The 27,924-nt window shown below is 39.8% G+C and overlaps 3 protein-coding genes and 1 non-coding gene across 4 annotated transcripts; 1 reads left to right on the top strand and 3 right to left on the bottom strand.

Moving 5' to 3' along the window:
- Positions 1-580: 580 nt before the first annotated feature.
- Positions 581-5,290, bottom strand: ranbp1 (RAN binding protein 1). Its single transcript, XM_034541069.1, has 6 exons — positions 5,135-5,290; positions 3,534-3,667; positions 3,221-3,378; positions 2,668-2,796; positions 2,332-2,400; positions 581-1,807 (listed from the first exon to the last, which is right to left on the bottom strand). Exons 1-6 carry the CDS (start codon positions 5,147-5,149, stop codon positions 1,623-1,625), a joined length of 690 nt encoding a protein of 229 aa, XP_034396960.1. The 5' UTR covers positions 5,150-5,290; the 3' UTR covers positions 581-1,622.
- Positions 2,064-2,191, bottom strand: LOC117737013. The gene has a single exon (XR_004610010.1). It is a non-coding gene; the product is annotated as a small nucleolar RNA SNORA77 (small nucleolar RNA).
- trmt2a (tRNA methyltransferase 2 homolog A) lies at positions 5,278-10,653 on the top strand. Its single transcript, XM_034541068.1, has 12 exons — positions 5,278-5,905; positions 6,404-7,039; positions 7,384-7,492; positions 7,668-7,849; positions 7,984-8,098; positions 8,203-8,318; positions 8,445-8,556; positions 8,722-8,844; positions 9,129-9,204; positions 9,598-9,714; positions 9,806-9,902; positions 9,985-10,653. Exons 2-12 carry the CDS (start codon positions 6,417-6,419, stop codon positions 10,142-10,144), a joined length of 1,830 nt encoding a protein of 609 aa, XP_034396959.1. The 5' UTR covers positions 5,278-5,905; positions 6,404-6,416; the 3' UTR covers positions 10,145-10,653.
- A 182-nt stretch (positions 10,654-10,835) lies between these two features.
- On the bottom strand, positions 10,836-22,020 carry dgcr8 (DGCR8 microprocessor complex subunit). Its single transcript, XM_034541266.1, has 14 exons — positions 21,873-22,020; positions 20,482-21,445; positions 18,772-18,934; positions 17,837-17,979; positions 17,085-17,523; positions 16,761-16,958; positions 16,393-16,494; positions 16,023-16,121; positions 15,561-15,643; positions 15,275-15,375; positions 14,557-14,663; positions 14,263-14,390; positions 13,417-13,530; positions 10,836-12,715 (listed from the first exon to the last, which is right to left on the bottom strand). The coding sequence occupies exons 2-14, from the start codon at positions 21,166-21,168 to the stop codon at positions 12,632-12,634; spliced, it is 2,448 nt and encodes an 815-aa protein (XP_034397157.1). The 5' UTR covers positions 21,169-21,445; positions 21,873-22,020; the 3' UTR covers positions 10,836-12,631.
- Between the last annotated feature and the right edge of the window lie 5,904 nt (positions 22,021-27,924).

Genomic DNA, 27,924 nt, shown 5'->3' with positions numbered 1-27,924 from the left:
GATACAGGGATACTTTGTTGTCAAATCTGATGGGTAATTGTCAGTGGAACAGCTAACTGGAACATCTTGAAATACATGAAACCACATTTAAACACTATCGATGTCATTCCTCCTTAAGATGACTGCCATTAGTCCAATGATCTTTTTTTGGGATGGACATCACTGCAGGTCAGGGACCATTCCTGACAGTCGGTATTTAATCTGTTTCATCAGCCATGAGCTGATTTTTGTTTTCTGAAACTTAAAATAGAATGTGTATTAAAATATAGAATATACTATAAATGTACAAGTTCCTATTTTTGTGATCAGGAAATATTTCCCAATGATCTGAGAAGAGTAAGTGTCCAACTTTGACTGCTTCTTTTGAATTAAAGGCACAATGTGGAACAACATTGATATCAAGGGCTTTCTTTTATAATCCATGGATGTTTCCTAATAGTTGAATTGAGTTTAAAAGCAGTGGTTTGGATAGAACCAGTCACATGATCATCTTGACTCCATCAACCCTCAACACAATCGTGTTTTATTTATATATGCATTTTATCGTTAGCTAAAAGTGATTTTTACATGAACGCAAACATGGTCTTTGACAGCTTTTATTCGAAGGTGGAGGAAACATTTCAAATCATTTGAGTGCAAATGAAAAGCAACATTTCATCCATATACATGTATTTACAGATGCACTGGCACTTTAGAGGCAAGGTTTAGAACTCAATTAGTGGAAAGAAAAGGAGAGGGTTGTGAGCACAAAGATCAGATAGGGAACACTTACATATACGCTACATGCTTTAAGTTTGGGAATGTTATGATCTAAAGAATACAAACTCGATTTCCTGGTGAGTAACCTAAGTCAGAGCATAGCTGCACCAAACTGGTGAACCGTTGACTTTGAACTTAATGGTTTTCAGAAAATAAAAAAAGGAAATGCTTAACTAAGTGCATCTGATCTCTTATCAGTTATCCATCAGTGGACGCTGCGATCTGCAGCACACATCTGATGCTCCTCAACTGTCTGGAGTGGATTCCTCTTCTAGTCAGTTCCCAAGAGAACGAATGAAAGCAGGAACCAAGAAAGAACTACTTCTACAAGGCATCCACTGAGAAGTCTTCACTGTACTTGCTGTTTCTAACAGTGGAAGCATGATCAGTAGACCGGGTAAGAAGGCCCACTGAGATGCATCACAGGATTTTATATGTATAATGCACCTTCATAATGCCTGGTCCCTGACTCTGTGCTGCTAACAAGCAGGCTACATTATCCTCTCCCCCTACAAACAAACTCTGCTTCAGAATAACAAAACAAAAAAATACCCCAATGTGGGAATTATCACTATCACAAGCCTCTTTTCACAGTTTGTTAAATGTGACATTGAACTGTTGATGACAAGGATGGAAAGCGTTGCATTCCATGGTGTGGTGCATAGAGGGAAAGGGGTCAGCTTTTTTTTGCTATCTTGTATTTCCCCTCCAGTGGCATCAAGGACTTGTGATCTTGAGGCAAAACAGATAATAAAAAAAACAACTAATAATATGCAAGTGTCCAAATTCTGTTCATTTAGAGTCTATTGTAGAAAAAGAGGAAAACTGATAAATTGAAGATCAGCAAAGCAAGTTCTTGGTTCTCAATTCTTCTCCTCAGCCTTGACCTCTTTTTTCTCATCTTCTTTCTTCTCCTCAGCCATCACCTCCTTTTTCTCATCTTTCTTCTCCGCCTCCTTTTTGACCTCTTTCTTTTCATTTGACTCCTTGTCTTTTACGGAGAGTTCCTCCAGCTTCTCTGCCACTTTGGTTGCGCTGTCAGTGTTGTCTGTGGCAAAACAGTGAAATGTGCAGTCAAATAAAATGCTGTGAAAGTTTGAACACAATTTGCTTACCATGTACATTTGTCTTTACAAAGTTGAGATTACTTTGCATCTCAACTCACTGTCTCTTAAGAATATTCCACATCTCTCGCTCTCTCCCTCCCAATATAAGCTGCTATGTTTAAACGGAGGGCTGATAACCATGATTGTGAGGCCAGTGAAGACTCATACCTGTTGTGTTAACCTGTGATAAATCTGAGTTGTAATGTAGCTGAACATAATGACACCAGCCTTTTAAAAGCGAGTGAAGTATTACATTCTGCATGTTTATGTAGCAGACATAAAAAGTTCCAGGCTGGAGTGAACAGCAAAGAACAGAGTTTGTCTGCATTCTCATGAAACTGGTCATGAAAAAGTATGAAAACACTTCCAATGTTGTTGTAAATCATACTTAATCTAACCTGCTTCTCATCTTTAACAAACGAAAAAATATTTTATAAAAACGGTATATGGCTTTAGTGTCATGTACCTGTTCCCTCTAGAGTTTTTCTGGCCTCCTCCTTGCACTCGTCAAACTTCCCCTTGAATTTCTGAGCATCTGTAAACAGAACAGAGTTGGTGAACATTCACATCAAGGCGCGACTGTACGATTGCATATGTAGCATGAATAATCAGTCCAATTGGCCAAACGTTGGACCTGTTCAAAAATAGCTGCTGGGACTTTGTTGCCCAAAGTTTAGATGCAAAAAAATGGCTTCTTATCGGCATTTGTCACGTCAGTGTGAAGATCATTAGATAATCAGAATTAAATCACAATTTGGGCAGCGTTCAAGTGTAACATTGGACTATATGTAGAGATACTTACTTTCTGCATTTAAAAAGCGTATTGCCAGGAGTTCAGGTTTGGGGCTTTCGTCAGCATAATCTGCTAGTGTGTTCCACACCCATGCCCTGTCACTGCCAGCGTTGGGCTTCAGCTCCATGGTAGGTACAACTGTGATTCACAAGAGGGGAATCAAAGAAACATTTTTGAAGGAAGCGATAAAAGCATTTAGAATATATGAGATCATCATATTAAGTGGTTGCACAACTATTATTAAATTGCTGGACTCCTTTTGTTAATGGCCAACTGTATAATCTAAACATTTTGATTAGTTTGGTACCATTTCAGTTGTTACCAAAACCAGTAGTCCATGTTTACCTCGACTTGAGGAAACTATTAATCTTGTTAGCTGGCTCTTGACATTTGGATGCCTGTCAGCACAAACATCATATGCTTAATATATCCATCTCATACATAATGCTTTATGGCAAATGCTTGCTTGTGGAGCAAATTTGAAATTATAAATGACGTGTTTCTTTTTTTCTATCACAATATGCGAAATTGCAACTAAATGATATTTATCAACTTGACTCACTGTGATGATTGGCACAAATCTTCAAGGTTCGGTCTCTCCTCATCAAGAGGCGGATCGTGCCCTTCTCTTTGTGTTTCAGCAGCTTGACATCACCGGTTCCTCTCTCCTTCCACTCTGGTGGGTCGTTCTCGGAAGCAAAACGATATAATTTGGCCCGCCTGGGGAAAATATGGTATGGTTTATATAATATATATATATACACACACACACACTGTGCTGGCTTGCTCAGCAAAATATATATAAGATTACAGCACTTGATACAAAAATAACATGCAAGTGAACAAAAAAGTCAAAGTGTACTAAAACAACTTACATTTTAAAGAGTTCCTCCTCATCCTCTTCTAAGGTTTTCACATCCTGCTCAGGAAGGGACACAATCGGCTCAAATTGAGGATCATGATTAGAGTCTTCTACAGTTTCTGCAGTGGTCTCATGGTCTTCCTGGTCCTAGAAGAAAACACAATGGATGCTTTACCTAAAGCAAAAACTTCAATTTATGTGTCAGACATTCAGAGCAAGTTAAAGTAATTAGGCATGTGGACTAAGTCAGTGTGATTCTTCACTGGAACAAAATGACTGACAATTGACCAACAGGCCTACACATGCTTCAATGGAGGGATTTAAGAGCTCATTGGTTAAATAAAGCTTTTGTATGGGAACTGGCAGAGCCTTTAGTAAATGACTATTGCTGAGCCCTGCATCTTTAATTCATGTGCTCACACTACAAATATGGCCACAACACATGCTCTTCATACAAAAGAACAACTCCGGTTAAAGACAGCTAACTTCGCAAGTTCATGACCCATGAGAGTGTGTGAAAAGACCCAATGTGAATAACTGTTTCGTGTCATAATAAGCTGAGCAAACGCGGAAGACTTTCCTTCCTCGCGGTGGCAAGTCCAATTCTACACAATTAAGCTTTACTAGTTAGTTAGCTGTTAGCTAGTTATAGCCGCTGAAGTCGTTGCGACTTAGCCGGGGGAGGTGAGGGAGGTTAAGCTACACAAAAGCTAGAGACAATAAAATATAGCTAATGCAATAACGGTATCATATATTTAACAGGTCCGTGGCTTGTGCGATGAGGTGGACAACGTTTGGTTTGGTCGCATTTTACCGTATTACTGTAAATAAAGAGTTGTTCAACTTTGTTTGTCTGAGACAACTCATTGTGTAGTCAGCTAACGATAGTTAACGAGGCCTCTCGTGAGCCGGCTAGTCGACAGCTAACTGTAATCGCTTGACTTTTCACACCTCGGTGGGTTTCGTTAACCAACGCCAAAGTTCATTTGACAGAAATTCGGGGTGGCACGATGTTTGCACTTGCTGACACGTCCCTCAAAGTTACATCGTTACGGCCCGATATCACGCAGTCACTGTCTCCAGCGCCCCGCTGCTCAAGCTAACATTAGCCGTTAAATGTTAGCAACTGTCGTGCCTGGCAGACAAAGACGACAAACGTCTTTGTCCAGCTGGTCGCACGTAGATTGTTAAACACCCCGTTCAAATGGCGGCCGACTGCAACAGTGTACTTCAATCGACAGCAGTTGTGTGCAAATCGCCTTCCACAGCAGATATCACTCAGTATAGGATGCTAACGTAACATGCTGACTGGCAGCACACTTCGGTGCTTTTGAGCTCGTCAACATTAACCTCGGAAAAATTGAGTAACAGTATTTCTAGTTGTCGGTCAGACTGCGGGTACACTTGCTTTACATCATATATGGTTACAAAAACAAATCAAATTGACGTTAGCGTTTATGGCGTCACGAAACGCATCATTGTCGGCATTTCTGGCTCGCAGTTTCCTTTACAAAACTTTGACGCATTTCGACATATAAAATACCAGGTTTGCCACACAATTCCGATTCAAGGGCGAACATAGTGCTTTCGATAATCTAAAATTCGTGAACTCACCTTCGGGTCTGCCATATTAATTTAGATGTTCGTAGATTATGGAAGTAGTTAGATAGATTCAAATCCCAGACTGGCCGCCGTTTACCCCTCAGATACTCTCACTTCCTGCAACGGCTTTCGCGCGCCGAATTTCCTACGTATACGCTCGCCCACATTGTAAAAGCGCGCGCGCGCGTGCACCTCGTCTCTTTGCCTGTATCGCATATCACAGTTGAGAACATTTCTATAAACAATATATATACTGCAAAAAACGTAGTCCTTAATAAATTGGAATGTAAAACTTTAGATGTCAAATCTTAAGATATTCTATCCATAGAGATGTTATAAACTCTGCACATGTATTCACTAAAATGCAACATTTAAGCACAATATAGTTTGAGTAATTAAGGGCCTGAACTAGATTGTGTATGCTCCTCTGTCATTTCCGTTTAGAATGTGCTGTTGTGGTGCATGTGGCAGGTCTACAATTTTAATAAATAATAAAATAAACATTTTTCATTGGAGACAAATAAAAAAAAAGGTTAAAAGAAGTTAATACAATTATTGTTCAATGGGAAACAGGAATCATTTTTAACGGAATCCCACTAAATACAAGAATATTTAAAGTACCTAAAAGGGACGATCATTTCCCACTGAATACGATGGACCTTTTCTAAAAGACGACTACCACTTTAAATGAGTTCAGAGTTCTCCGCTGCACGTGGTTAAACCAACATGGCAGCGCCCTGTACATTTCTGTGAGCGTGAAATTGAAAGTGGAGTATAAAGAAGGTAGGTACATGAAAAGCATTGTCTTCACTTAAATTGATTGTGGCCGTTGCTGATATTTAGCACGACAGGAAACAGTAAGCTGTTAGTTATTAAAATAGATAATGGCGTTTTCCTTAAACAAGAAGGAACGCAACTTCAGTGCATGTTAGTTGCCACCCCACCTCGTCCTTTCGCTAACATTTGAGACCTTTGTGCAGTGCAAGTGAATACAACCTTGTTGCATGACGTACAGACAAAACTCAAGCAGCTCATGCACTGACAGCAAAGCAATTTTTAGATTGTGAAGTTAATTGTGGCCCTTTTGACAAGTTACAATGTCTCCTAAACCAAGCTTGATATTTGAGCACAACCTGTCCAGCTGTCGTTCGATGACAAAAACAAAACCAGTAGTAAAAAGACAAATACAAACGAATGTCTGGTAACGTTGTCAAGACATATTTTGTCTTTTCTGAATGTAAAATCAGTAACAGTCTTCTAATGGATTTGTTATTTTCTCAGCATCAACAGAGTGATGGCAGATGTTAGCGGCGGCCCAGCGGCTGATACTCTACCCTCAAACGAGGAGAAGCCTGATGACCTCCCTCAGGTCTCCAACGACGATGGCCTAAAGTCTGACGACAAAGCTGAAGGGGGAAACGAGGCGGCCTCTGACCCGGACATGTACCGCTACATCAAAGAGGAACTCTTCACATCTGAGATCTACAAAGTGGAGATCAGGAATCTACCCAAGTTCACTGGTTTTAACGATCTGAAGAAGTTCCTGGCCAAACACAGCCTCAACCCGCACAAAGTCAAGCTGTTTGGCAAGCAGACGTTTGCTTTCGTCACCTTTAAGAATGAAGAAGAGCGTGACAAGGCCATGAAGATGGTTCATGGCATGAATTGGAAAGGCCAGGTGCTGAGCGTAAGGCTGGCCAAACCCAAAGAGGACCCCATCCTGAGGAAGAGGAAGCAGGAGGAAGGAGAGGTCGCGGGAGGGCAGCCCCCATCCAAGCGAACAGAAAGGGATGAGGAAGAGGAGCCGTTCAGTGTCCAGATCGCCAACGTGGTGACTCCTCTCTGGAACGTGCCTTATGAGGAGCAGCTGAAGAGGAAGGAGCAGGAGGTGGTGGTGGTTCTGAAGAGGCTGGCCAAGTGAGTGGTTTCATTTATATCTGATTTCTCCTTCCATACATGTGGCACCATGTGTGTCCACAGCAGATCTGCGGCAGGTGCTGTGCAGTATCAACACTATAATTTGAACAAATGTACTCTATTGAAGGGTTAGTACCATATTTGTGGAAGCTCCTAACAACTCTAGTACCATTTCCTATTCTTATCATTGTATGAAACACTTAAAAAATATTATTTAGAACATCACATTAAAGCCCTCGGTTATTGTTTCAGGCATTATTGCATATTTTACTGAATGACTGCAAAAAAGTTGTGTGTGTGTGCCAATCAAAATATACATCAATCCTACGCTGTTTCCTTCTCAGAGAGATTGGCAGCACCAACAAAGCCATGTTGCCATGGCTGTTTGCACAGAAAGGGAAGTACAACAAAATGTGTTGTTCTCTGGAATCTATCCGACCCTCTCCTACACAGGTATCTATCTACGTGTTGGGTTTCACTCGGGATCTAGTTGGCAGAAGTATCACTATATTTTGAACACTTAAGATCTTGATTCTAAAAGTAAACTCTATTGTTTTGCACCTTGTAATGCAGAGGCGTCTACTATCTCTTTAATCCTGTTCATATTTATCTTCCTCTATCATGGCAGACGGAGTACAGAAACAAGTGTGAGTTCCTCATTTCAATGGGTGCAGATGGCGAGGATAAGACCATCGGTTTCCGCCTGGGAAAATATAAAGGCGGCTCCTGTGCAGTGGTGGGGCCAGGTGAGACCAGCCACGTCTCCGCCGAGGCCAAGCGAGTGGTCAGTGAGTTTCAGAAGTTCATCAGGTACCTACTTAAACATTAATTATTTTGAGGGTTTCATTGACATGAGATGTTTAAAGAAAAAAAAAAAATCAAGTCGTCAGACATTGGACACATTTCCCCCATTGCATTTAATCTCTCTATTATTTTGCATATAGAACAACACCGTACTCTGTGTACAGTCCTGAAACATATGAAGGACACTGGAAGCAGCTGACTGTAAGGACTACGAGGACCAAACAGGCCATGGCTGTAGCGTTCTTCAACCCGCAGGTGAGGAGGACTTGTTCTCTGTGTGATCCTGTTTTCTGATAGTAGAGTCGCACAGTTGAATTTCTTCTTTTGATGCCTCGTACGTGTCTTTAATGGCGCCTTAGAAACTTGAAGCAGAGGAAGTCGATGCATTAAAGAGCTCCATGAAGAAGTACTTTACAGAAGGAGAGGGTAAAGACAGCGGAGTAACCTCTCTTTACTTTGTCAGAGAGGGTCAAAGGTAAGAAAAAATCCTGATGCTCAATTAGTCACGGTGGCTAAGTTGACCGACGGTAACAGAAAACAAATGCAGGACAAACGGTAGAGAGCAGACTATAAAAATATAAATGAGTTTTTGTCTTTCCAGGACTTCTCCTAACCTAGAGGACTTGCCCTGTGAACTGGTGGCTGGAGAGAGCAGCATTTATGAGGAACTCTTGGGTCTAAAGTTTAGAATATCTCCTCATTCCTTCTTCCAAGTAAGAAAGATTTACAGCAAACGCATAGAAAAGTCCTTTTTTGTGTTTTATTGTTTGGAGTTTTGTATTGTGTTTTACAACACACAAATGCGTTCTGGTTCCAGCTGTGGTGTCTGTCTTGGGGAGACAACTGTGCCAGTGAAACATGCCTGTGATACTTGGCAGGTGAATACAGGAGCTGCAGAGGTGCTGTACTCCGCTGTGGGGGAATGGGCCCAGCTGGACCAGGACAGCACGGTGCTGGATGTGTGCTGCGGGACAGGAACCATCGGCATCTCTCTGGCGAAGGTGACATCGTTGTCTGGAAAAGAAACTTAATTCACCTGTGACTGTTTTGATAATTGGGCACAGTCTGCGCTTGTTTAATGACTTTCACATCTCATCCTTTCAGTGTATACCTTTTTTTTGTTGCTTCCTCTCACATACAGTGACCTCTGAGCTATTTTAAACACCGTTATCAGGGTTTGTACAATTATTGGCAAAGGGAGATTTAAAAAAACGTTTGAAATGTTCTTTCTGTAAAAATGGTGGTTCTGGCAGGTTTCGACATCGTTGTTCACTTTTGTCTTTAGAGGGTAAAGAAGGTGATTGGAATCGAACTGTGCCAGGAAGCCGTGGAGGATGCCAAAGTTAATGCAAAGTCCAATGGTAAGAGACCAGATGGCATCACATTATTATTATTATTATTATTATTATTAGTGATTCTATGTATAAAGTGTTACTATTCATAAATGTAGGATGTGTGGTAATTCAAATAGATGTTCATTCAACAGTTTACCTCGGAATTAATGATTAACAAACTTATTGTAGAAAGTATTTAGGGTTTTAACATTGTTCTTGTTGTTGTATAAACATGGTGGTTTTAATAATTACAATCAGTAAGTTGGTCGTGGTAGATTGGTACTGTGCAGTCCTGGTTTAAAAAAAAATTACCTATTTGACAATTTCACACAAATGGCTAATAGGATAAAATTAAGTGATGAACTGCAACTTGCAGTAATTCTAGTATTGACCAGTTTTTCATTCGTTTGTATTTTGAAGGTCTGAGTAATGTTGAGTTTCACTGTGGAAAAGCCGAGGATGTGTTCCCCAACATTCTCAATGCTCTGGTGTCACCCAACATCACAGCCATTGTGGATCCGCCGAGGGCAGGCCTACGTGAGTAAATGATCAAAACCATGAACTATGAATGTTGCTCACCTCAGCGTTGGTCACATATTTAAGTTTTTTTTTCTTCTTTATCAAACAGATTCCAAGGTGATACTTGCCATCAGGAGGGCAGCGCATCTGAAGAGGCTGGTTTATGTGGCATGCAATGCGAAGGCCGCCATGAACAACTTCATTGAGTGAGCCATTGTGTTTTTAATGAATTAAATGTGAAAAGTGGCCAATGCTATGAATCTTATGTTGAAACCTTTTGTATTTTAGTCTGTGCAGAGCACCATCCAAGCGAGTTCATGGGGCCCCATTTCGTCCGGTTCGAGCCATGGCTGTGGATCTGTTCCCGCAGACGATCCATGTGGAGATGCTTTTGCTGCTGGAGAGAGTGGACTACGACTCCCCGCCACAGCAGACCAGCAAGCAATAAGGAAGAGACATTCTGATAACCACACTATACTATTAAGTATGTCAAATACAGTCTGCCAAAAAAAAAACTTGACTTCCCACTGCATCAGGTCGTATTTAGTAAGAATGCCATTTGGAATTATTGTCCGCATTTGTGTTTAAATGCCCCGACAAAATATGTTCATATGTTGCATGAATTTAATTGGGACTGCAAATATGCAGTTCAATTAATGCAGTAAGGTCGTCATCATGCAGACGGAATTTGACAGACTATGTATTAGAAAATAAACTCTTTTCTGGCATACTAAATAGTATCGTGGTTTGGGACGCTCAGAGGGTCTTCACTTTAGAAACAGGCTCTGTCCTGAAATTTATGTTAAAAGCAGTTTTTCCTCTGTTGCTAAAGTAATCTGCAAAGCCTTTTGAGTCTTAATTTTAAAGGGTCAGTTCATTCTAATAACTTGTACCCCTCGCCAGTCTTTTGTAATGCAATATTAATTAATGCGTCAAATAAAGTTGGTGTTAATACAACATGCTTTTCCCTGTATTTGGTTTACTGAGCATCACGACCCATCAGAAGTTTAGTCAGAGGCGTTCATTCAAAAGGTTACTATCTTGATTAAACTTTGTCTTGAGTGCTATGGAATAAATAGCTCAACCTCAGTTAACTGGTTTCATCATTAATGGACCGAATAAAACTAAAGGCTTTCTAATCATTAGTCAATACATTTTATTTGCATAACAAATATCGCTAAAGTCATGGAGCTCAGGTTGCAATACATACTTCATTTTCTAAGCAGCAACTTCTCAAACAATTCAGTGGTACAACTGAACAAATGTAAAAGCATTAATTATTTCTCACTGACACACTTGAAAAAACAAACGCAGCGGGTAAAGCACATTCTTAAAGCAATTTACTATCACAACAGCCTTGTTTTAACTGATGTCCTTGAACATTTAGAAGGAAAAAAAACAGCATATGCCAAATACTTGATGAAGGATGCAGAGCAGTTTATTTTTGTTCCAGCAAGTAGTGGGTCTATGTATTTTCCTCTAGATGTTCCTACTGCAACATTACTTCTATAAAATGCATAAGACTGTATGTAAGCTTTGGTATACACACACACTTTCATCAGCTTCTGTTAGACTAATTGATTTGATCGCATTTTGTTCACGTTAGTGTACCAAGTAAATTTTAAAAGGCTGCTTTTTATAAAAATGCGTTCTACATGTGGTCAGAAAATACTGTAACAACGATGGCAAACGCACAAACAAAATACACTCAATTAAAGACAAGTCTTAAAAATCTGCACATGCTGGAGACATTTCCCCTCAATCTGTTTTAGAGGCTGTCTTCAGTACATTTCTAATTGGCTAAACAAATGCTTTATCAGGTAAAGGGGGCTTGGTCTTTCCACTTCCTGTTGAAGGGTGTTTTAGGTCCAATGCAGTGTATTATACTCTGAGCCCTTCATGAAATGGATTAACTAAGGCAACACGTCATCAACGTGATTTCTTAAGGGCACCACAACTGAAATGTACCGAATGGTTAGTTGGTGTAAATGGCATTAGTACTTTAACAAGCTAGCACGAACTAAGAGCATTAAAGAAATTAACATTTGTCCTCAACATATTCCAGTACTCTGTGCTTGGGTTAACTGCAGTGTTGGCATGGGAAGCAGGAGGTCTCTTCCTAGTACTGCCAAAGCAAAAGAAAGAAAGAAAAAATAAAAATAAAAAAAGGCAACTGGTACCTCCAAATGCAACTTACTTAAATATCCCAAAACGCAGTGATTCCTGTACCAACGAGATCAGTCAACATAAAATATTTGACAGGACACAAGTGCATAACAATAGTCATCACTTCACAATGCATGTTTCTATCAGGCAAACCAAGATGGCAGCTGTCCATTCTGAGGGTGGGGGGGAGGACAAATAAACTGCCTATTTTGTATTCATTACCCAAAATATCCAGAACACCAACCATCAAAATACCCAATAACAAGTAACTTTGTTTCACAATAAAATTAATGGTATAAATACACAAGTACTAGTAGTCCCTTTCAAATAATTGAAGCAAAAAAAACTAAACTAGTCTAATAGGTGCTGGTACTCTGACTGTTGAAAACAACACTTTCAAACAAAACAAAAAAAGTGGTGTGTAGTGGTTTTTGCTGTCAAAGAAGCATGCATTTTTTATTTTTATGTGGTTCATGTTTCCTTCTCTGCAGCCCGGGTTATTTCATTTCTTCTAGTGCCATAACGAGGCTGCATCCAGAGAGGTAGACGATATTTGCTCTAATGTCTGTCCGTGCATTTAGACCTACCCTTACATTTACCAGCCAAACAACAAAACATGGGTGAAGGATGCAAGCAGTTCTACCGGCCTGGTCAACGTGTAACGAAATTGCCATTAGATCTCAGTGATGCATAATTAAGATGGATGGTGGGGTGTGATGTCTGACAGTGACTGGGTTTCAGTGCCGTGGTTCACCAGTGATTTCGAGACTTAAACGTCAACAGTGCAGAGGGGTTCACTCCCTGGCTGGGCAGACTCCATTATGGTCATCTTGGGTTTCTTCCTCGTTTCCTCCTGGTACATAAATACAATAAAGTCACCACGTTGTTAAAAATAAGTAAATTCAATCCATTCTCAAATATACAAATCTTGGCAATGTCATTTTGACCAACGGCTATGCTCGTTAAGACGTTGTGTAAAAATGATCCCGTCTCCTAAGCCTCAAGTGTAGACTAATTGAGACCTGGCAGATTTACTGTTTGCCCAAATAACATTCTGGGATTCATTTGGAGCAAATCCACCACCTTGTTTTCCACCTCAACGAGCTCTCTGGTGAAAAAGTAAACCCCCTTTAGTTCTCGTCTTAAGAAGTGAGAATTCCTGCACTGAAAGAATTATAAAAAGGCATATAGTTTTTTTACACAAGGCATTTTGACAAGACACCGTAGGAAAAGTACAGGTGTAAAATCATAAAATTGATGCTGAACTTTCTTTAGCTAATATTGTGAAGGCTGGCTCACGGTCACAGCTTACTGGGACAATTATATCCATTATTTTAGTGTTATTAGTAACACCTGTGCTTTTATGAGACAAAATGCCTGCTTTGATATTTTACTATACTTTCACACGTTTGAATCCAAAGTCAAATAAAGATCTAAGCACAGAGTTACAGCTAAAGAAAGATGTGATGGAGTTATGGAAGACAAGATGCACTGGGTAGAATTAAAAGTACATTTGTTTTCTCTTCATATTACACCAAAGAGAACAATTCTTACCCTATGCTTGGCTAGTTTCCTCATTTCCTCTTGTAGTTTGTTCAAGATATGAAGGTTTGGCTTGTTCTTTTTGGCATACTGCTGGAGCTCGATCACACTCTTGTCAGAGCTCTCCTGCAAAAATTGTTTTAAAAGTCATTGAGATGTGCCGTCTTCATTACCAGGATATCAACATTCATATTTCCACCGTTGTCTTGGTGTTGACGTAAACAAGGCAACGTGTTCACATGCCAATGGCCGGTACAGCTGATAGTCTGATTATTCCTTCCTGAAATCTTAAAAAGAAATTCTAAATCAACCCTTATTTAAAGTGGCAATCTTTGAGTGAAACAATGGGAATTGTTTTGCGAGAAATGTTTAAAGAGTACATGAGCATAAAGTTTTTAGAATTGTGTGAATATTTCAAGAATGTCACCAGACTCCCAGTTTGTAGTACTGCACATGAATATTAATATAGCAATAGGCTATAGGCTCAAGCAACATTGAGTTACCTCCTTCAGTGATAATGACTTGACAGACACTTCTTTAAATGAAAATCTTAAAGACTGCCACTTAAAAAAGCTGCCAGTAACTAGAGCGGTTTTTATACTTAGGGACATTTTAATTTATTTTAAAGGTTTGACTATTGACCTTAATGAGTTTATTGGTAAGCAGCACTATGTGAGCTGGAAAACAAAAGTGTACACAATACTCATAATCAGATCTCTTATCCTGTTAAGATACTTAAAAAAAAAGAAATTACTGTAAATAGAGCTCAACATCAAAGTTTTAAGAAAATACTAACGTTTATTCTCCAAAGTTTTCCATGACCAAAGCGTTACAATAAATGTTTACGAGAGTACTTACCTTCTTGACCATCTTATTGCTCTCTCTGCCGTACATGCGCAGCAGTGAGCCCCAGTTCTTCACGTGGGGATGAAGCATCTGCAAGATCTTCTGAGATGCTAGTTGTTTGCCAACCCTTTTGTTCTTGCCTGGTGGCACATGTACAAAACATGTCACTCAAAGCTACATGCATGTTCGTTCCACAAGGTCAACCAAAACAGACATGGTAATTCAAATTAACACCAACTCGTCAGTGCTACACGTGGACCTGTTCAGTCTCATCATGTGGGTAGAGGAGGTTTAGGGTCGACTTACACCAGCCACGCACGGTGTGCTTCCCACACGTCATCACATATTCACTCTTCTGGTTTTTCCCCGGGATCACCTCAAACTTAATGCTTGTGTCTCCCATTCCATGGTTTCTAAACAAAACGACATAATACATTTTAAATATAAAACTACAATACAATAGTGACAGAACAGGTTATTAAAAAGTTACAGATTATTTATTTTTTTAAGTGGGTCTACTGCTGCCTCCAATCTTTTAGTTTTTTGTTGGGTGAATTAGAATGAAGCCTTTAAACACCACAATGTCCTGCTTGCTTCTACAAACTGTGGTTGTGCCGACCGCCATCATCTATAGGCAATACACTGACCAATGGATCATCTCCTCATACAACCCAACAAAAATACAAATGATCCCTTTAATGTTAAGTAGCGGAGTGAAAAGATGGCGGAGTTGTTGCGACAGGTTGCTACCAGCGGTTGTAAACACCGGCAACAAGGACCAGGTCTACCCAGTAAAGCAAACAACAAGCAGACAAAACATTCCTCAACAGCAGAGCGAAGATAGATCATATGCATCAATACGGAATTAAATAATATCACTTTTGTTCAATGCAATGAACAGAGTTCCATTGTAATAGTGAATCAGATTAAACTCAACTGCTAATATTATATATATACACACACACACACACACACACACACTCTCTCTCTCTCTTTACTGGTGGCATTATGCTTTAGCTCTTACCTTTTAAGGCACTCATGAAGAATCTGATATGGCGAAAGTAGTCCTGCTTTGTTGGTCAGCTCATACACCCTCGAGTCTTCTATATTGATATGATTAAAATACTATGGAGCAGAGTACACAGAGTGTTACCAAAGATGCATTAACATTCAAGGGAAACATACCGTTGGCATCAATTGTTGTCAAAATCCTGTTACCAGTTTTCAGTTTTGGGGAAACAAACTTGAACTTTAGCTTACGATGTTCCACTTCATTGAAAAACATAAATGTTGAAAATAGGGGAAAGTACCTCCAGTTCATCGCCCTCAACAGGCTTCTCCTCCGAGGTCTGCTTCACAAAGTCAGGGATGAGGATTTCAAGTGTGGCTCGAGCTGAAGTTTACCCCAAATTACCAGTAAGAGAAAAAGTAGTTTTACACATTACAACATGTAGATTTACCAACTATCTAAGGTATACATTAAGAATATACCATATATTGTATTCTTTGTCTCGGAAGGTGCCACAGATGTAACTGTCTGCTAGTAATAGGAAATTAAGTATTCTTATATGCAAGTATACAAACAAGGTAACAGTAAGCATTTCATATGTTTCAGTTGATTAAAACTATAAATCATAAACCTCCAACATGATGTATTAAATAGTTTCATTACACATCACAACCAATTTGGTTAATTATGGGAAGCCTTTAAATCCATTTAATAACTACATTATTGTCTCTCTCACACACACACAAATAAAAAGAGAACTTACCAGCTTTATTCTTGGCAAGTTTTTTACTGCTTGCGGTTCCTGTGCCATAAGTTACTCCATCTATGACGACTGACGCTCCAAAGGGCTCACTTGGGTTCTCTATGGGTCACACAAATTCAGTTTGAGTTGATATCTTGTAACGGTCAACAAATTGTAATGTATAAGGAGGCAACAGCAATAATTGTGTGTGGACATGTCTGTGAATACAAAGAAAGAAATGGACAACCAAATGAGCAGAGCAGATTTACACATTACAATAAATACCAGTTCCACCATGCCAACTAATCTTTTCTTCTTGAACAATTTATTGCTGATAAAGCAAGAGTTACATTGGACTTTAAAAATACCTAAATTCCCAAAGGACACTTACCACATTCAAAAAAGTTGTAAACAGGTCGAACCTTTAGGACACGTTGCATATATTCATGCAAGATGCAAACCTCCGATTTCCCGTTAGGGTTGATGACAAATTCTGTTATAATAGAAAAATGGAAATACATCAACAAACATGAATGGACAGCTTTGATAGAATAGATATGTCACTCACAAATAACACATATGGACATGAAGGCTTTTTACAATGATTTTGCAAAAGATTGTAAGTTTTCAATTAGCAAGTTAGTTTTTACTTTAACTACACTGCTGCAGTGTGATGGGCAAAAAGTAATAAAAATTATCCCCGTCAGATTAATCACAATGAAAACATAGTTGTGTTTTATAAATCTATATAATCGCTACCTTTCTTAGTGGGTGCATCTTGGACTGACAGTGTGATGAGTTTCTGGTTGGCAGGCAGAATAGGCCTCTCCGAATCTGCCTGCTTCCTCTTCATGTCTCTGTTGAACTGCCTTCGCTCAGCCCAGGTACGAAACTTCTTCACTGTGACTTGTTCAAAGTCAAAGCATTTTTCCAGGTACAGGCGAAACTCTTCAATTTCTGGAGGGGAGGTTTCATCAAGTTATATCACTCAATGAAACACAGCGTGGCAACTTTCAGCAGCAAAAACACACCAATTACCTTTTAGAAGTCTCTCACTGAACAAGTACAATAAAAAGCCCTTACCTATGGACTCGTCCTTGCACACCTCCACCTTGGCTTTGACTTGTCCTAAGGCTCCGTGGGCAAAGTTACAGAGGTGGGACACTTTACCATGCAGGCCGTTATTGGTTGCATTCTCTCCATTTGGCCCACCGCCAGCCACACTGGTGGGAGGGCCATTGTCCTGCTCCTCCGCTGGAGCGTCTGACTTGTCTGCTCCCTCGTCACCATTGGCCACGTTGCTGGGCTTGACAGGAGACTCCTCTGCATTGGGTATCAGCTCTGCATCGGCAGTCAGCTCTGCATCGGCAGTCACCTCTGCATCGGGTGTCATCTCTGCATCGGTTGCATTGGGTGTCACCTCTGCATTGGGTGTCACCTCTGCATTTAGCTCCTTTTCCTCACGATCCTTCATTTTCCTGTAGTGTAGGCAAGGGATGCTGGTGGTAGGAGGGTCATGTTTCTGCATCAAGACAAAAAGAACACATTTCGTAACAAAATGTTAAAAGTATTTCAAGAACTACGCTGGAATATTTCCTTGGCCTTAAAAAAAAAGAAAAGAAAAAAGAGAGATGAGACGAGGTCATCAGTGGCCGATTATGATATTATGAGGCAGCTGCTGAACACTGACCAGCACCACAACAGCAGGAGCAAAGTGTGAAAGTAAGAATTCTGTTTAGAGTACTGACAGAAGTGCACTCAACAAATAAAATGAAAACCCCTGCAAACAAATTAGTGGTAAAATAATATGACATGACACTAGTGGTGCTTCTTACCCTAATGCTGCCAGTCCCAAGGAAGTAGGGTCTGGACCAGGTAACCACCCTGGTCTCTCTGTGCAGGTAGACAGGAATGCCCGAGTTATGGAATGTCATGATCCACCCATCAGGTAGAGGCTCGGTGGGTGGACGCCCACGACCTGGCATAGAGGGGGAATGTAAATGCAGCCACTAATTACGACACCATCACTTTGGGGGAAACTTTTAAAATACTTTTATGCATTACCTAAAAACTCATAATCGTATGACAATCAGTCGAGAGGTTTTCATACTCTTGAAATTAATGTTTAAAATAGTTTTAATCAAAAGTAGGGTTTAGGTTTGAGTATTATGTAAGGCAAGAATTGTTAGGACAAAACATGCAAGTAAAATGTTACTGAACTTTTTTAAAATCAATTACTTGATCACTAATCTATAGTTTTGAAAAAGTTTCAGACTCGAGTTTTTTCATTTACCATTAGGATTTCAAACCTGATTAGTTTAGTGGGTCCTTGAATGTAGTGTTTTACATCTCACCACCTGACCAACACCAGTGTGCATATGTCAAGGTGCCATCAGCGTGTGCTTTTCGATTGTGATACTATGTCAGAGCACTACAACACAGAAAGGAGGGTTACTTGGTTGTCCATTGCAGTTGTGCAGTTCTTAATAATATTGTTAACCAATTTTCCGGGTAAACCCTGTATTGTAATCTCTAGCAGCAATGCGTAAAAATTCTAAACACAATACTATCCTATAATTTGTAACAGATGTAACACGCATGTACAATTATTGTATATATTGTAACCATGCTTGCTGCTGCAACAAACAAATGAATTAAATACCTTATAATGTGAAGAATATTATATGTAATTGTGCCCCATCGTACTAAAACCACATTTCACCATTCCTAGCGAGTACCCAGCCCTAAAACAGACAGATCCACCACTCACTCTTCAAGACAGTCTTGATTTTGGTCATCATGGGCTGAACACCTTCTTCACCATCTGACGGATGATCACTGTCCCCGCCATTATTGTCCTCTGCCGTACGCATCTTTTTTGGGAGTGGCATGCCCTCCTCAAGCAGAGCATCAACATCATTGTCAAACTCCTCCTGGAAGAGTCAATGGTTAAGGCCAGGAGAGAAGGATGGGTCACCGGTTTAAGAGAAAGTTGTGTCTGATGAGATTTAATAAAGTGAACAATTGGATAAAATAACAAAACCGTACGGCACTCCACCACAATAAAGAATCTCATCAGTGCCACATTGAGGCATAAAAGTTAAATACTTCTGACTTAAAACAGAATATATTTTCTGATTAATTTACAACTGTTTAGCAGCTTTGATACATTTTTTTAGTACTATTGCATCACAAAAGAACTCAGCATTTAATGGGAGACATAAATGGCACTAACCTCTTTCAGCACCTCACTTGAGTAATAAAAAACAAATAAATAAAAACAAAAATGTCTAAAAGTCAGGTGATAAATTTGATCCCGACTTAACCACTCACACCTACTGATGCAGGAAAGGTTTTATGTGTTGCAATATTAAAATCAAGAAATCATAACAGTATTTGTTCTCAGTTCTAGCTCCACGTAATCTACACTACATGATTCCCAATGTCCTCTTCCAATTAATAGTTACCGTTTGTTCTAGTTTGCCCAGTAGCTCAACTATAAAACATACAACCCGGCCTATGTATTTACCACAGTAAAATTGTAAAGGAGACGCATGCCAACTGTCTTACTACAAGCATCAAATGTTGTTTTACACTATATGGAGCTTGTACTTTGATAGAAAATATTTCTCAAGCACTGAGCATCTCATGATTTATTAAATCATCTAGTTACCAGGACATTGTTTCTGGAAAGTGTAGTGGTTGTTGAGTTTTTCGAAATGTACTTTTTATGCTTTGAAGACCACAGATCCAATGCTATTCAGCTGCATTGTATTGAGGTGGATGTATAAATAACACCAAATAAAACTAAAAGTATCTGCATGGCTAAAGGTGTTTTTTTAATGTGGGTGACCTGACACCAAGGTGGGGTGGGGGCAGCTAAGCAGATGCAACAAGGTTGATGGTTTCAATTTAGAAAACAAGCAATAGTCCGAACAAACCCACCACCATGACACAGATGCCACAAACTTTCATGATTTGTGGCTTACTTTAGGCTGCATTCCTACTAAAATATGTTCTGTGTGTTTTGGTTTGTAGGGGTGTCTCCAGGTATAAGTGCGAAGACATGGTCCAGGAAGTTATTAATCTGTTTAATTTTGACGTCAGTATATACTATTACGAGAAAGCTATAATGAGAACTTTATTATGTCAGCGGTAATGTTCTCCTCAATCTAATTATGTGACATTTTACAGATGAGCAGCAATATAACACTATTATTGTTACATTGTTATTCTCTTGGCCCACTCGGTATGTTGCATTGCTTTTATTTTGACTGAACAAGCTTGTTGTTGTTGTTTCGTTTGCCATAGCAGTGGTCTTATTGACACAAAAGCAGATAAATAATGACAATGTTATTAATGCCCTTCACTTGTTTGGACTGTATTAGGCCTACATTATTTCTGTTTCTGATTGTTAAGGGCAAAATGGGTGTGGAACTGATAATGATAAAGGTTACTGCAGACATAAGAACCAACGTACCTCATAGGAGAAAGTCACGGCCTCCTCATCCGCTTGCTCCTGCTGAACTATGACCTCAGACTTAAAGCCACCAAGCTCTGCATCGTCATTATCCAGGAAGTTCTCGTAGAGGTCATCCAACTCATCCAGGACAGCAAACTCTACCTTATTCTCCAGTTCTAGCTCTGCCTCCTCTGATCCTCTGCCAGCTATGTTCCCTGCTCCAAAGCTTCCCTCAGTTGCTTCCTGCTCGCTAGTTGAGTCATGCAACTCACCATTAACGCCGTCTAAGCCATCATCACTTCCTCCCTCCTGCCCTTCACCTGTATACAAAACCTTCCGATCTTTGCTATTGCTGCTTTCAGTGAAGCTTACACGGATCTTAACATCTCTGAGCAGCTTGAGGTCTGGTAGAAACCCGGTGGCTTGGGGAGCGTGGCGGGCTGTTCTGGGGCACGGTGGATTGGGACTAGCCTCATCTGAGAGGTGGCTAAAGAAAGTTATAGAGCCCTTGCTGAGGGGCTGCTGTGGATTGGCTTCCCCGTCCTCTGGGGTGTATGTGTATCCATCACCACCAGAGCTAACGTCCATTACCTCTGCGTCACTGGACGTTTGCAGGGGAGGTGGTGGAGGTGCTCTACCCTCATCTTGGCCAAAATCATCAGGTGGCTCCAAGGGGAGAGGGGGTAGCACATCATCTATCTCCATTTTCTCTTTATAATAGAATACAATTTAAACAAACTGGTAATGTATTCTAAAATCTGACCTGTTCAGAAACTCTTCTTATCTAAAGCCAGAACGCATGCAGAAGCACATCCCTGTATAGACCACGTACCAGAGGTGAAAATGCTAAGCGGACTACATTGTTCTTTTCATTAATGTAGACAGCTTTCAGAATCACTGTCTCAATTATTGGAAATCACAATGCATTCAGCTTAATATGGGATCTAGGCACTGATCATCCTCCACTGGTATCTTCTGGAAGCTAGAGGGAATAAAAGGACCAGTGAGAGTAACTTTAGACATCAGTTAAATTAGTTAAACTTTAGGAATAACGTTATTGACATAAAGCTCTAGATAACTAACATAGGCTACATAGGCTACTAACTAGTGTTACTACCAAGAAGATGAACTAAAAGGACTTCAACGTGACGTGATAGTTAATTCAGCTTGGGAACATGATTAACGTCCATCCACGTTCAAATAAAAAGCAAATGAATCTTAAAATAAAAAAGTGAGGGGACCTCGATCTCGCGCATCTGTTCAATCTACAGCTGCACGTCGGGCCGCTGGTAACGTTAACATCTATGCTAATGCTCTAGCAAGCACTTATACGGCTGTGGCGTCGCAGATCTACGCGGTAGAAAAACTGATAAGCTAGTCCGACCACAGTTTAGTGCAGAAATACTCACCGATAAATATGACACGACTGTCTTCTATTGTGCACCAGGCTACCTTTCTAATTTGTTATATTCTCGATGCAGCGCCACACTGCCTCAACTGCAGCTCCGCCATCTTGAAGAAGAACACAGCGGCAAATCTACTCAAGTCCCACCTCCCAGTGCCGGCGTTTTATGAGTGATCGATCTGCGGGCCAATCACAACTTTCTTCAACGACGGCAACTTGTACGATTCAACCAGAGACGTAAAAAGAGATAGTCGCGTCAAGGGAAGTTCAAAGTGCATGCCTTCCAGGAAGCACCTGGAGGGTAATTTGAATGCGTAAATATTGGTAGAGATCGGTACAAATAAAGAGACAGGATTGCAATGTGTGCTAATTATATGCATAAGTAGAGACATTTAGGTATTTAGATCGAGCAAATTTGTGTTTTTTCTCATTAGTGATTTGCTAATATTTAAGGATTAGTACGTGTAACGGCTACACTGCCTTGTTGACAGTTTCTAGGCTAAAACTGTCTTTTTTTTATTAGATTGAGTGGCATCGAGTGTTGAGGTTGCAGATTGCAAGCAACATACCCCTCTGTTCATCCCTCCTATTTCAAGTGTTGTGCCATGTGGTATCTATAGGATTGTATTACTACAAGGAGCTTCTCTTATCAATACTCCGTTCTTTTTCATGACTCGATAATTGCTTTTTTAAACACATCTATAATTTCTCAGAAAAAAAGAACAGAATTCGAAATTATTTCTGAATTAAATGTATGAGAAGAAATACAAAATAAATATATAAGCCAACATAGATTTATACAGAGTTTTCACACTGGACTGTTACCTTTGTTTAACGTATTATTCATTGTATAATAACAATTGTGTAACAGAGTAAACATGTATAGAAAATACTCCATCTGCATGTTTAAAACATTAACACACTCAATAGAACAACATAGGCCTACTGTAACATATGGGGTCAGATCAGTCTTAATAATTGCAAATGCGCACAGAGAGACTTACAATTCGCCCTGGATTTTCTACAACACGTGGTGTTTGCTGTCAGATCTAAGAGCCAATCAGCTCTCTGATGAGGCGACAGCCAGGTGTTTCCCATCATGCACTGGGCCAGGCAGTGGATGGAGAGCTCCTGCGGCGCCTGGCTCTAAAATCGACGGACGCCTTTCGTGAGAGTATCGTGTGCATGACTTCAGAGCAAGTCGGGAGCATGTGTGACACATATCTAACCCGCATGATCGCGCGCCGATCGCCGGTGATCGATTCTGCGCAGAACTGGCTCATCTCGAACGAGCCTATTACTGCCGTTGCTCTAGAAATAATATTTAACAGAGACAGTTTTTCTGAGAAATTATTCCATTTCATTTATTTTATTCACATGTATTTAAATCCACGATCACTATTTCATTGTACCACTGTACTAGTGTATAAACAATGGTTAATCCTCAGAGCAACGCAGGATTCACGAATATACACAAGATGACCGTACTATGTTGTCCTTTGTCATGAATGCAGATGTGGAATTAACTGCTGTTACGACAAGCCTGCCCAGCTCCATGAGATTCATTTGGCCAGGAGACATCTCACAGAGGTTACACATGCCTGGAGGTTAAGAGAGGTATTGCTTCGTGCAACAGGATATATATATATATATATATATATATATATATATATATATATATATATATATATATATATATATATATATATATAGGTATATATATATGTATATATAACTATATATATATATATATAGGTCGCGCCTGGTGCCTCTGCTTTCCGCAGGTCTACGCCCTCCACTGCTTGCGCGCCTGCCAGAGTCCCGTGGGCGCTCAAGCAGAGAGAGGGTGTAGGTAGCGTAGTCGCGTCTCTGCCCCTCCCACCTCAACTGTCCAACTTGATCGCAGTTTTTTGGCAACGCCCCCTGCAGCGGCCGCCTGCTCTGGTCTGGATTCCAGGCAAGGCGCAGCTCAAACGAACGAGCCTATTATTAACAACAGCAGTCATTCATATCATATTGGAATCCAATCTAAAAAAATGTAATATAAACATTGCTTGGGGAAGTTTATAAATGATAATAAATTGAAGAACACAGACATCAGATCACCTGGCTGCTTTAATTTAATTTAATTTTGAGTTTCTTTCAATTACATATTGCCTGTTGAGCGGATATTGATACATAATTGGTGTGTGTGTGTGTGTGTGTGTGTGTGTGTGTGTGTGTGTGTGTGTGTGTGTGTGTGTGTGTTGCAGGAGCAGCCCTGACTGAGAGGGCTGATGAGATATACTAGCTGCAGTGTGATAATAAATTACAAAAAAACATGTAAAAGTACTAATAAAAAGCACCAGTAATGCCGGAACTTATGAGTACTACGGTCATTAATAATTTAGCACTTGGGGCCCGTTTAATATTGAGCTTCATTACCGATCCCTACTTTTATTCAATGTAAAAAATATATTTACCATGTATATTTCAATACAGATCACATGAATATTATTTGTGATTGAGTGATAGTGGTGATATAAATAAACAAGCCATCTGCCATCTTAATTTCCAATCAAATATTTTTTCTTTCAATACTTTTGAAATTAATAAACAAACAAAAAATGTCTTTAAAGATAAATAGTGCCTGAAAGAGAACCGTGGAGTATTGGCAGATATCGTTTACATTTAGGACCTTAGATTGGTAGTAGTCCTGTAAATTTGGGGAACATATGACTTGAAGGGTTAACCTTTATTTTACAATACACAAATATAAAAATGCTTTTGTTCTGCTTGTTGTTTTTTAAAGATATGTTTTTGCCATGCTTACATTGTGGCTCTGAGTCTGTCAGTTGGTACAGACTATAAGATCTCAACTCCTGGGTGCCATGTTATTTGTACTGACATGAATCCAAAATGAGGTGAACATTTTAGCTGGTTTGGAGCCATGAGCCTCTCTCAAAAAATACAATAATATGTGAGCTGACCTGCAGTGAACAGAGATTACTCTCATTAAAAATCGTCCATTGGAGTGAACGGAGAATAAATGACCCATTAAACAGCTCAGGATTCAACCAGAGCCTTCTAAGAATTCAGCCTACATAAAAGTTACAAATGTACTTTTATTATTATCAGGTATGCATTCATCTGACATGTCATCGTGACAAAGACACGCTGACAAAATATCTGTATACTTCCCCTGCGAAGGTGTTAATAAACACAGCCTAGGTTTCTTTTTTATTGTCACCACCAGTGTATGTGGTTATATAGTCATATCCTAAAGCGACGAGGGGCAGACTACATAAGGAATATGTGCATTGCAATATCTCAACTTGCCAGTTGGGGTCCCTATTTACCAACAGTAGATCGGTAACAATGTGTGGCAGCCCAGTCGGCTAAATTAATGTATTTAAAAAATAGTGATATATAATAATGAATAGTGGAGATGGTTTCTGAAATGATTTTTATCTATTTATATGAAGTTAAATCAACATACAATTTGATTTAGTTTTCATAGCAGGAAACACAGATGTTTTACTAATCACATTACTGTGGACCCAGAAACCAGAAGCTAAATAGATTTCAGCCATAATTCATTTAATTATTTGCACCTGCACATTTCCTACTGTGACTGTGCTGTACACCGTCTGGGACAGCCCCTTATACGAAACCTCTACATCTGACAGTAGATCAAATGACCGGAAAAAAAATAGTCCTAATAATTGTGGATTACTCTGCTTTTACAGGCACCTGAAGACTTTTACAGAGATACCCCTCTTCATACAAGCTGCTTGAGAGTAGCAGAAAGATGTCGCCGCGGACGGCTCCTCGGTGTTCCGCTATGCATTGTTTTGAGTTGTTTTTCTGAGTCCCTTCCATAAGGCAGGAGGCTGCGGTCCATCAGAACAAACACCTCACTCCACAACACCAGTTTCTTCCCAACTGCCGCTGGGTTCGTAAATAAAGTCTGGGACCCCCCACGCACTCAGACATATACTTGCAATAAACAGTTCTGATTCTGATCGTGGAAATATCCCTCTTTAAAACCTTTAGTCGAGGAAGAAGTGAGCACTACTAATTTATAATATATATTAGATATTTGAAATATGCCTTTGCCAGTTGGAGTTTCGAAACCACCCAACGTCCTTCTTTAGGTTAGTAGCCTATGTGTGAATATTTTCCCTTTTGAATTAGCCCAACACTTGTATGAGTAACATGTGGATAAATGGCAGAAACACAGGAAGTAGAAGTAATACAAACAATAAGAGGAAGAACCAGTTGTCTTTTTGATATAGATTAAATGCAGAAATCCCCTAACTGGTGCACATGTGTAGTTACTTGATAAAAGGGTTCTGTACAGTGTGATTGTGTTAACAATTAATGAGCAGAAAGCAAAGTGTGAGGGTTTTTATATTATTATTTTTTGTCTGAAACATTAGCTGTAACCAATACTGAGGCTATATTGTGCAGTGTTGGGGCATAAATACCTGCAAAAGGGTTACCATAATCTGGTGGTTCTCAAAATGTTTCTGTCCAATAATAGAATAAAGAAAATCGCAATCACCTTCAAGTAAACCAGATTGCTCCATCAGACAAGAAAAAATACATAACTAATATGCAACAAGTTTGCTTATTGGGGCTGCAATCAACCTGTTTTGCACTGAATATATTTTCAAGATAATAACAATAAGGTGCAACCTGTGAAAAACGAAACAAAACAAGTTAAAATTGTTGGCAATAAAACGTTTTACTGAATTTTACACTGTAAAACTTTTCAAAATAACAATAACGTGAACAACAAAATGGGTGCAGATATGTCTCAGCCATAATTTTTTATCAGTATTAGCATTCCACTACAGATCTTTTTTAAAACGGGGTTGCAGGCTTGATACAGCCACTCTCAATTCATGCTCAATGTTGAGCCTTTGTTTTGAAGGGCAACAGGAGAACAGTCAGAAATTGGATGAGATGAGTTTCTCCACCAAAAGCACCGTTTTAAAACGTTGTGTTTTTTTTACCACAGATCATAAGTTTCTTGGAAATATGTCGTTCAACTATAAAATAAATGACTGGACGTTTAAATGAATCCAAAACGTGGTTAGACTCCTCGTCCGCGGTGGCTTCCGGTTGGTTTGTGGTGAAAAATGAGAACTTTGAGGAGAATAACCTGCTCCGAGTCCTAAAATGCGTTTAGCTGATCGTCGGTGTTTTAAACGTAACGTTTTGTAGCGCTGACGGTGTGAACTCTTTACCACGTTGGGTCTTTTTCCTCCACGTAAAGTTGGGATTTCTGACTCTCCCAGCGTGTCTTGAACGCAGCTTCCATCTACTGGCTTTTCGTTCTCATTTTTTAAACTTAATATCTGTTTAGTTTAAAAACTGAGCATTCCTAGCACAAAGCAAACACGTTTATTGTGTACATTAAGCATTTGTTGTGCCTTAATTTCAGAGGGAGAATCTGATATGGATTTCTGACAACCGATCAGCTCCAAAACCTTTTTAAAACCTAATGTGTGCCTATCTGTAAATACTGAAAGTGAGTGGTTGTGAGTCTGATGCTATGTGTGTGGGCTGACCTGCTGATACGGTCATTTTAAATACCTGATTTCATTTAAATGCTGACGTGGACATCAACGGGTTATTTCGCCACATTAAAGGGTTATTTCGCCACAGAATAAATGTTTAACTGCCTCTAGTTGTGTTGAGCCGTGGCCTTTTGTCAGTAACATAGGGGCTGGGGTCAAATAGTCAAATAATTACCTCCTAACGTCTATTCCTAACCACTTTACCTTGACCTCTGTGGAAAACGTCACGGGGTCAAGGAAAGATGGGAAGGAAAATTCATGAGGAAAAGAGAACCGCGGTGTTTAGAGAATCCGACTCCACTTTCACTACGTAGATATGAGGCGACGGCAGGCGGATGTTAGTGACGTCACTGCACCAGTGAAACTACAATGTTCAGGAAATGAACTACAAAACAGATCATCCTGGTCCGTGTTGTTATGGCGCTGTCTAAAGCCGAGGACATGAACAACCCGGTTCAAAGTATTACTTTATTAACAACATAAACAACC

Source organism: Cyclopterus lumpus, chromosome 9 (assembly GCF_009769545.1).
Source record: "Cyclopterus lumpus isolate fCycLum1 chromosome 9, fCycLum1.pri, whole genome shotgun sequence".
In the NCBI taxonomy this organism is placed as follows: Eukaryota; Metazoa; Chordata; class Actinopteri; order Perciformes; family Cyclopteridae; genus Cyclopterus; species Cyclopterus lumpus.
This window is presented reverse-complemented; position numbering and strand designations above follow the sequence as displayed.

Bases quoted from the DNA above. Each gene is read 5' to 3' on its own strand.
- ranbp1 (XM_034541069.1), bottom strand. The intron at 2,797-3,220 runs GTGAGTCAAGTT...TGTGAATCACAG, and splicing joins GATTTGTGCCAATCATCACA to TTGTACCTACCATGGAGCTG. The intron at 1,808-2,331 runs GTACATGACACT...GTTTTGCCACAG, and splicing joins AAAAACTCTAGAGGGAACAG to ACAACACTGACAGCGCAACC.
- trmt2a (XM_034541068.1), top strand. From the start codon at position 6,417: ATGGCAGATGTTAGCGGCGGCCCAGCGGCTGATACTCTACCCTCAAAC. The intron at 7,040-7,383 runs GTGAGTGGTTTC...TTTCCTTCTCAG, and splicing joins GTTCTGAAGAGGCTGGCCAA to AGAGATTGGCAGCACCAACA. The intron at 9,903-9,984 runs GTGAGCCATTGT...TTTGTATTTTAG, and splicing joins GCCATGAACAACTTCATTGA to TCTGTGCAGAGCACCATCCA.
- dgcr8 (XM_034541266.1), bottom strand. From the start codon at position 21,168: ATGGAGATAGATGATGTGCTACCCCCTCTCCCCTTGGAGCCACCTGAT. The intron at 18,935-20,481 runs GTACGTTGGTTC...TGACTCTTCCAG, and splicing joins CCGTGACTTTCTCCTATGAG to GAGGAGTTTGACAATGATGT. The intron at 14,664-15,274 runs GTAAGAGCTAAA...CGTTTTGTTTAG, and splicing joins CTTCATGAGTGCCTTAAAAG to AAACCATGGAATGGGAGACA.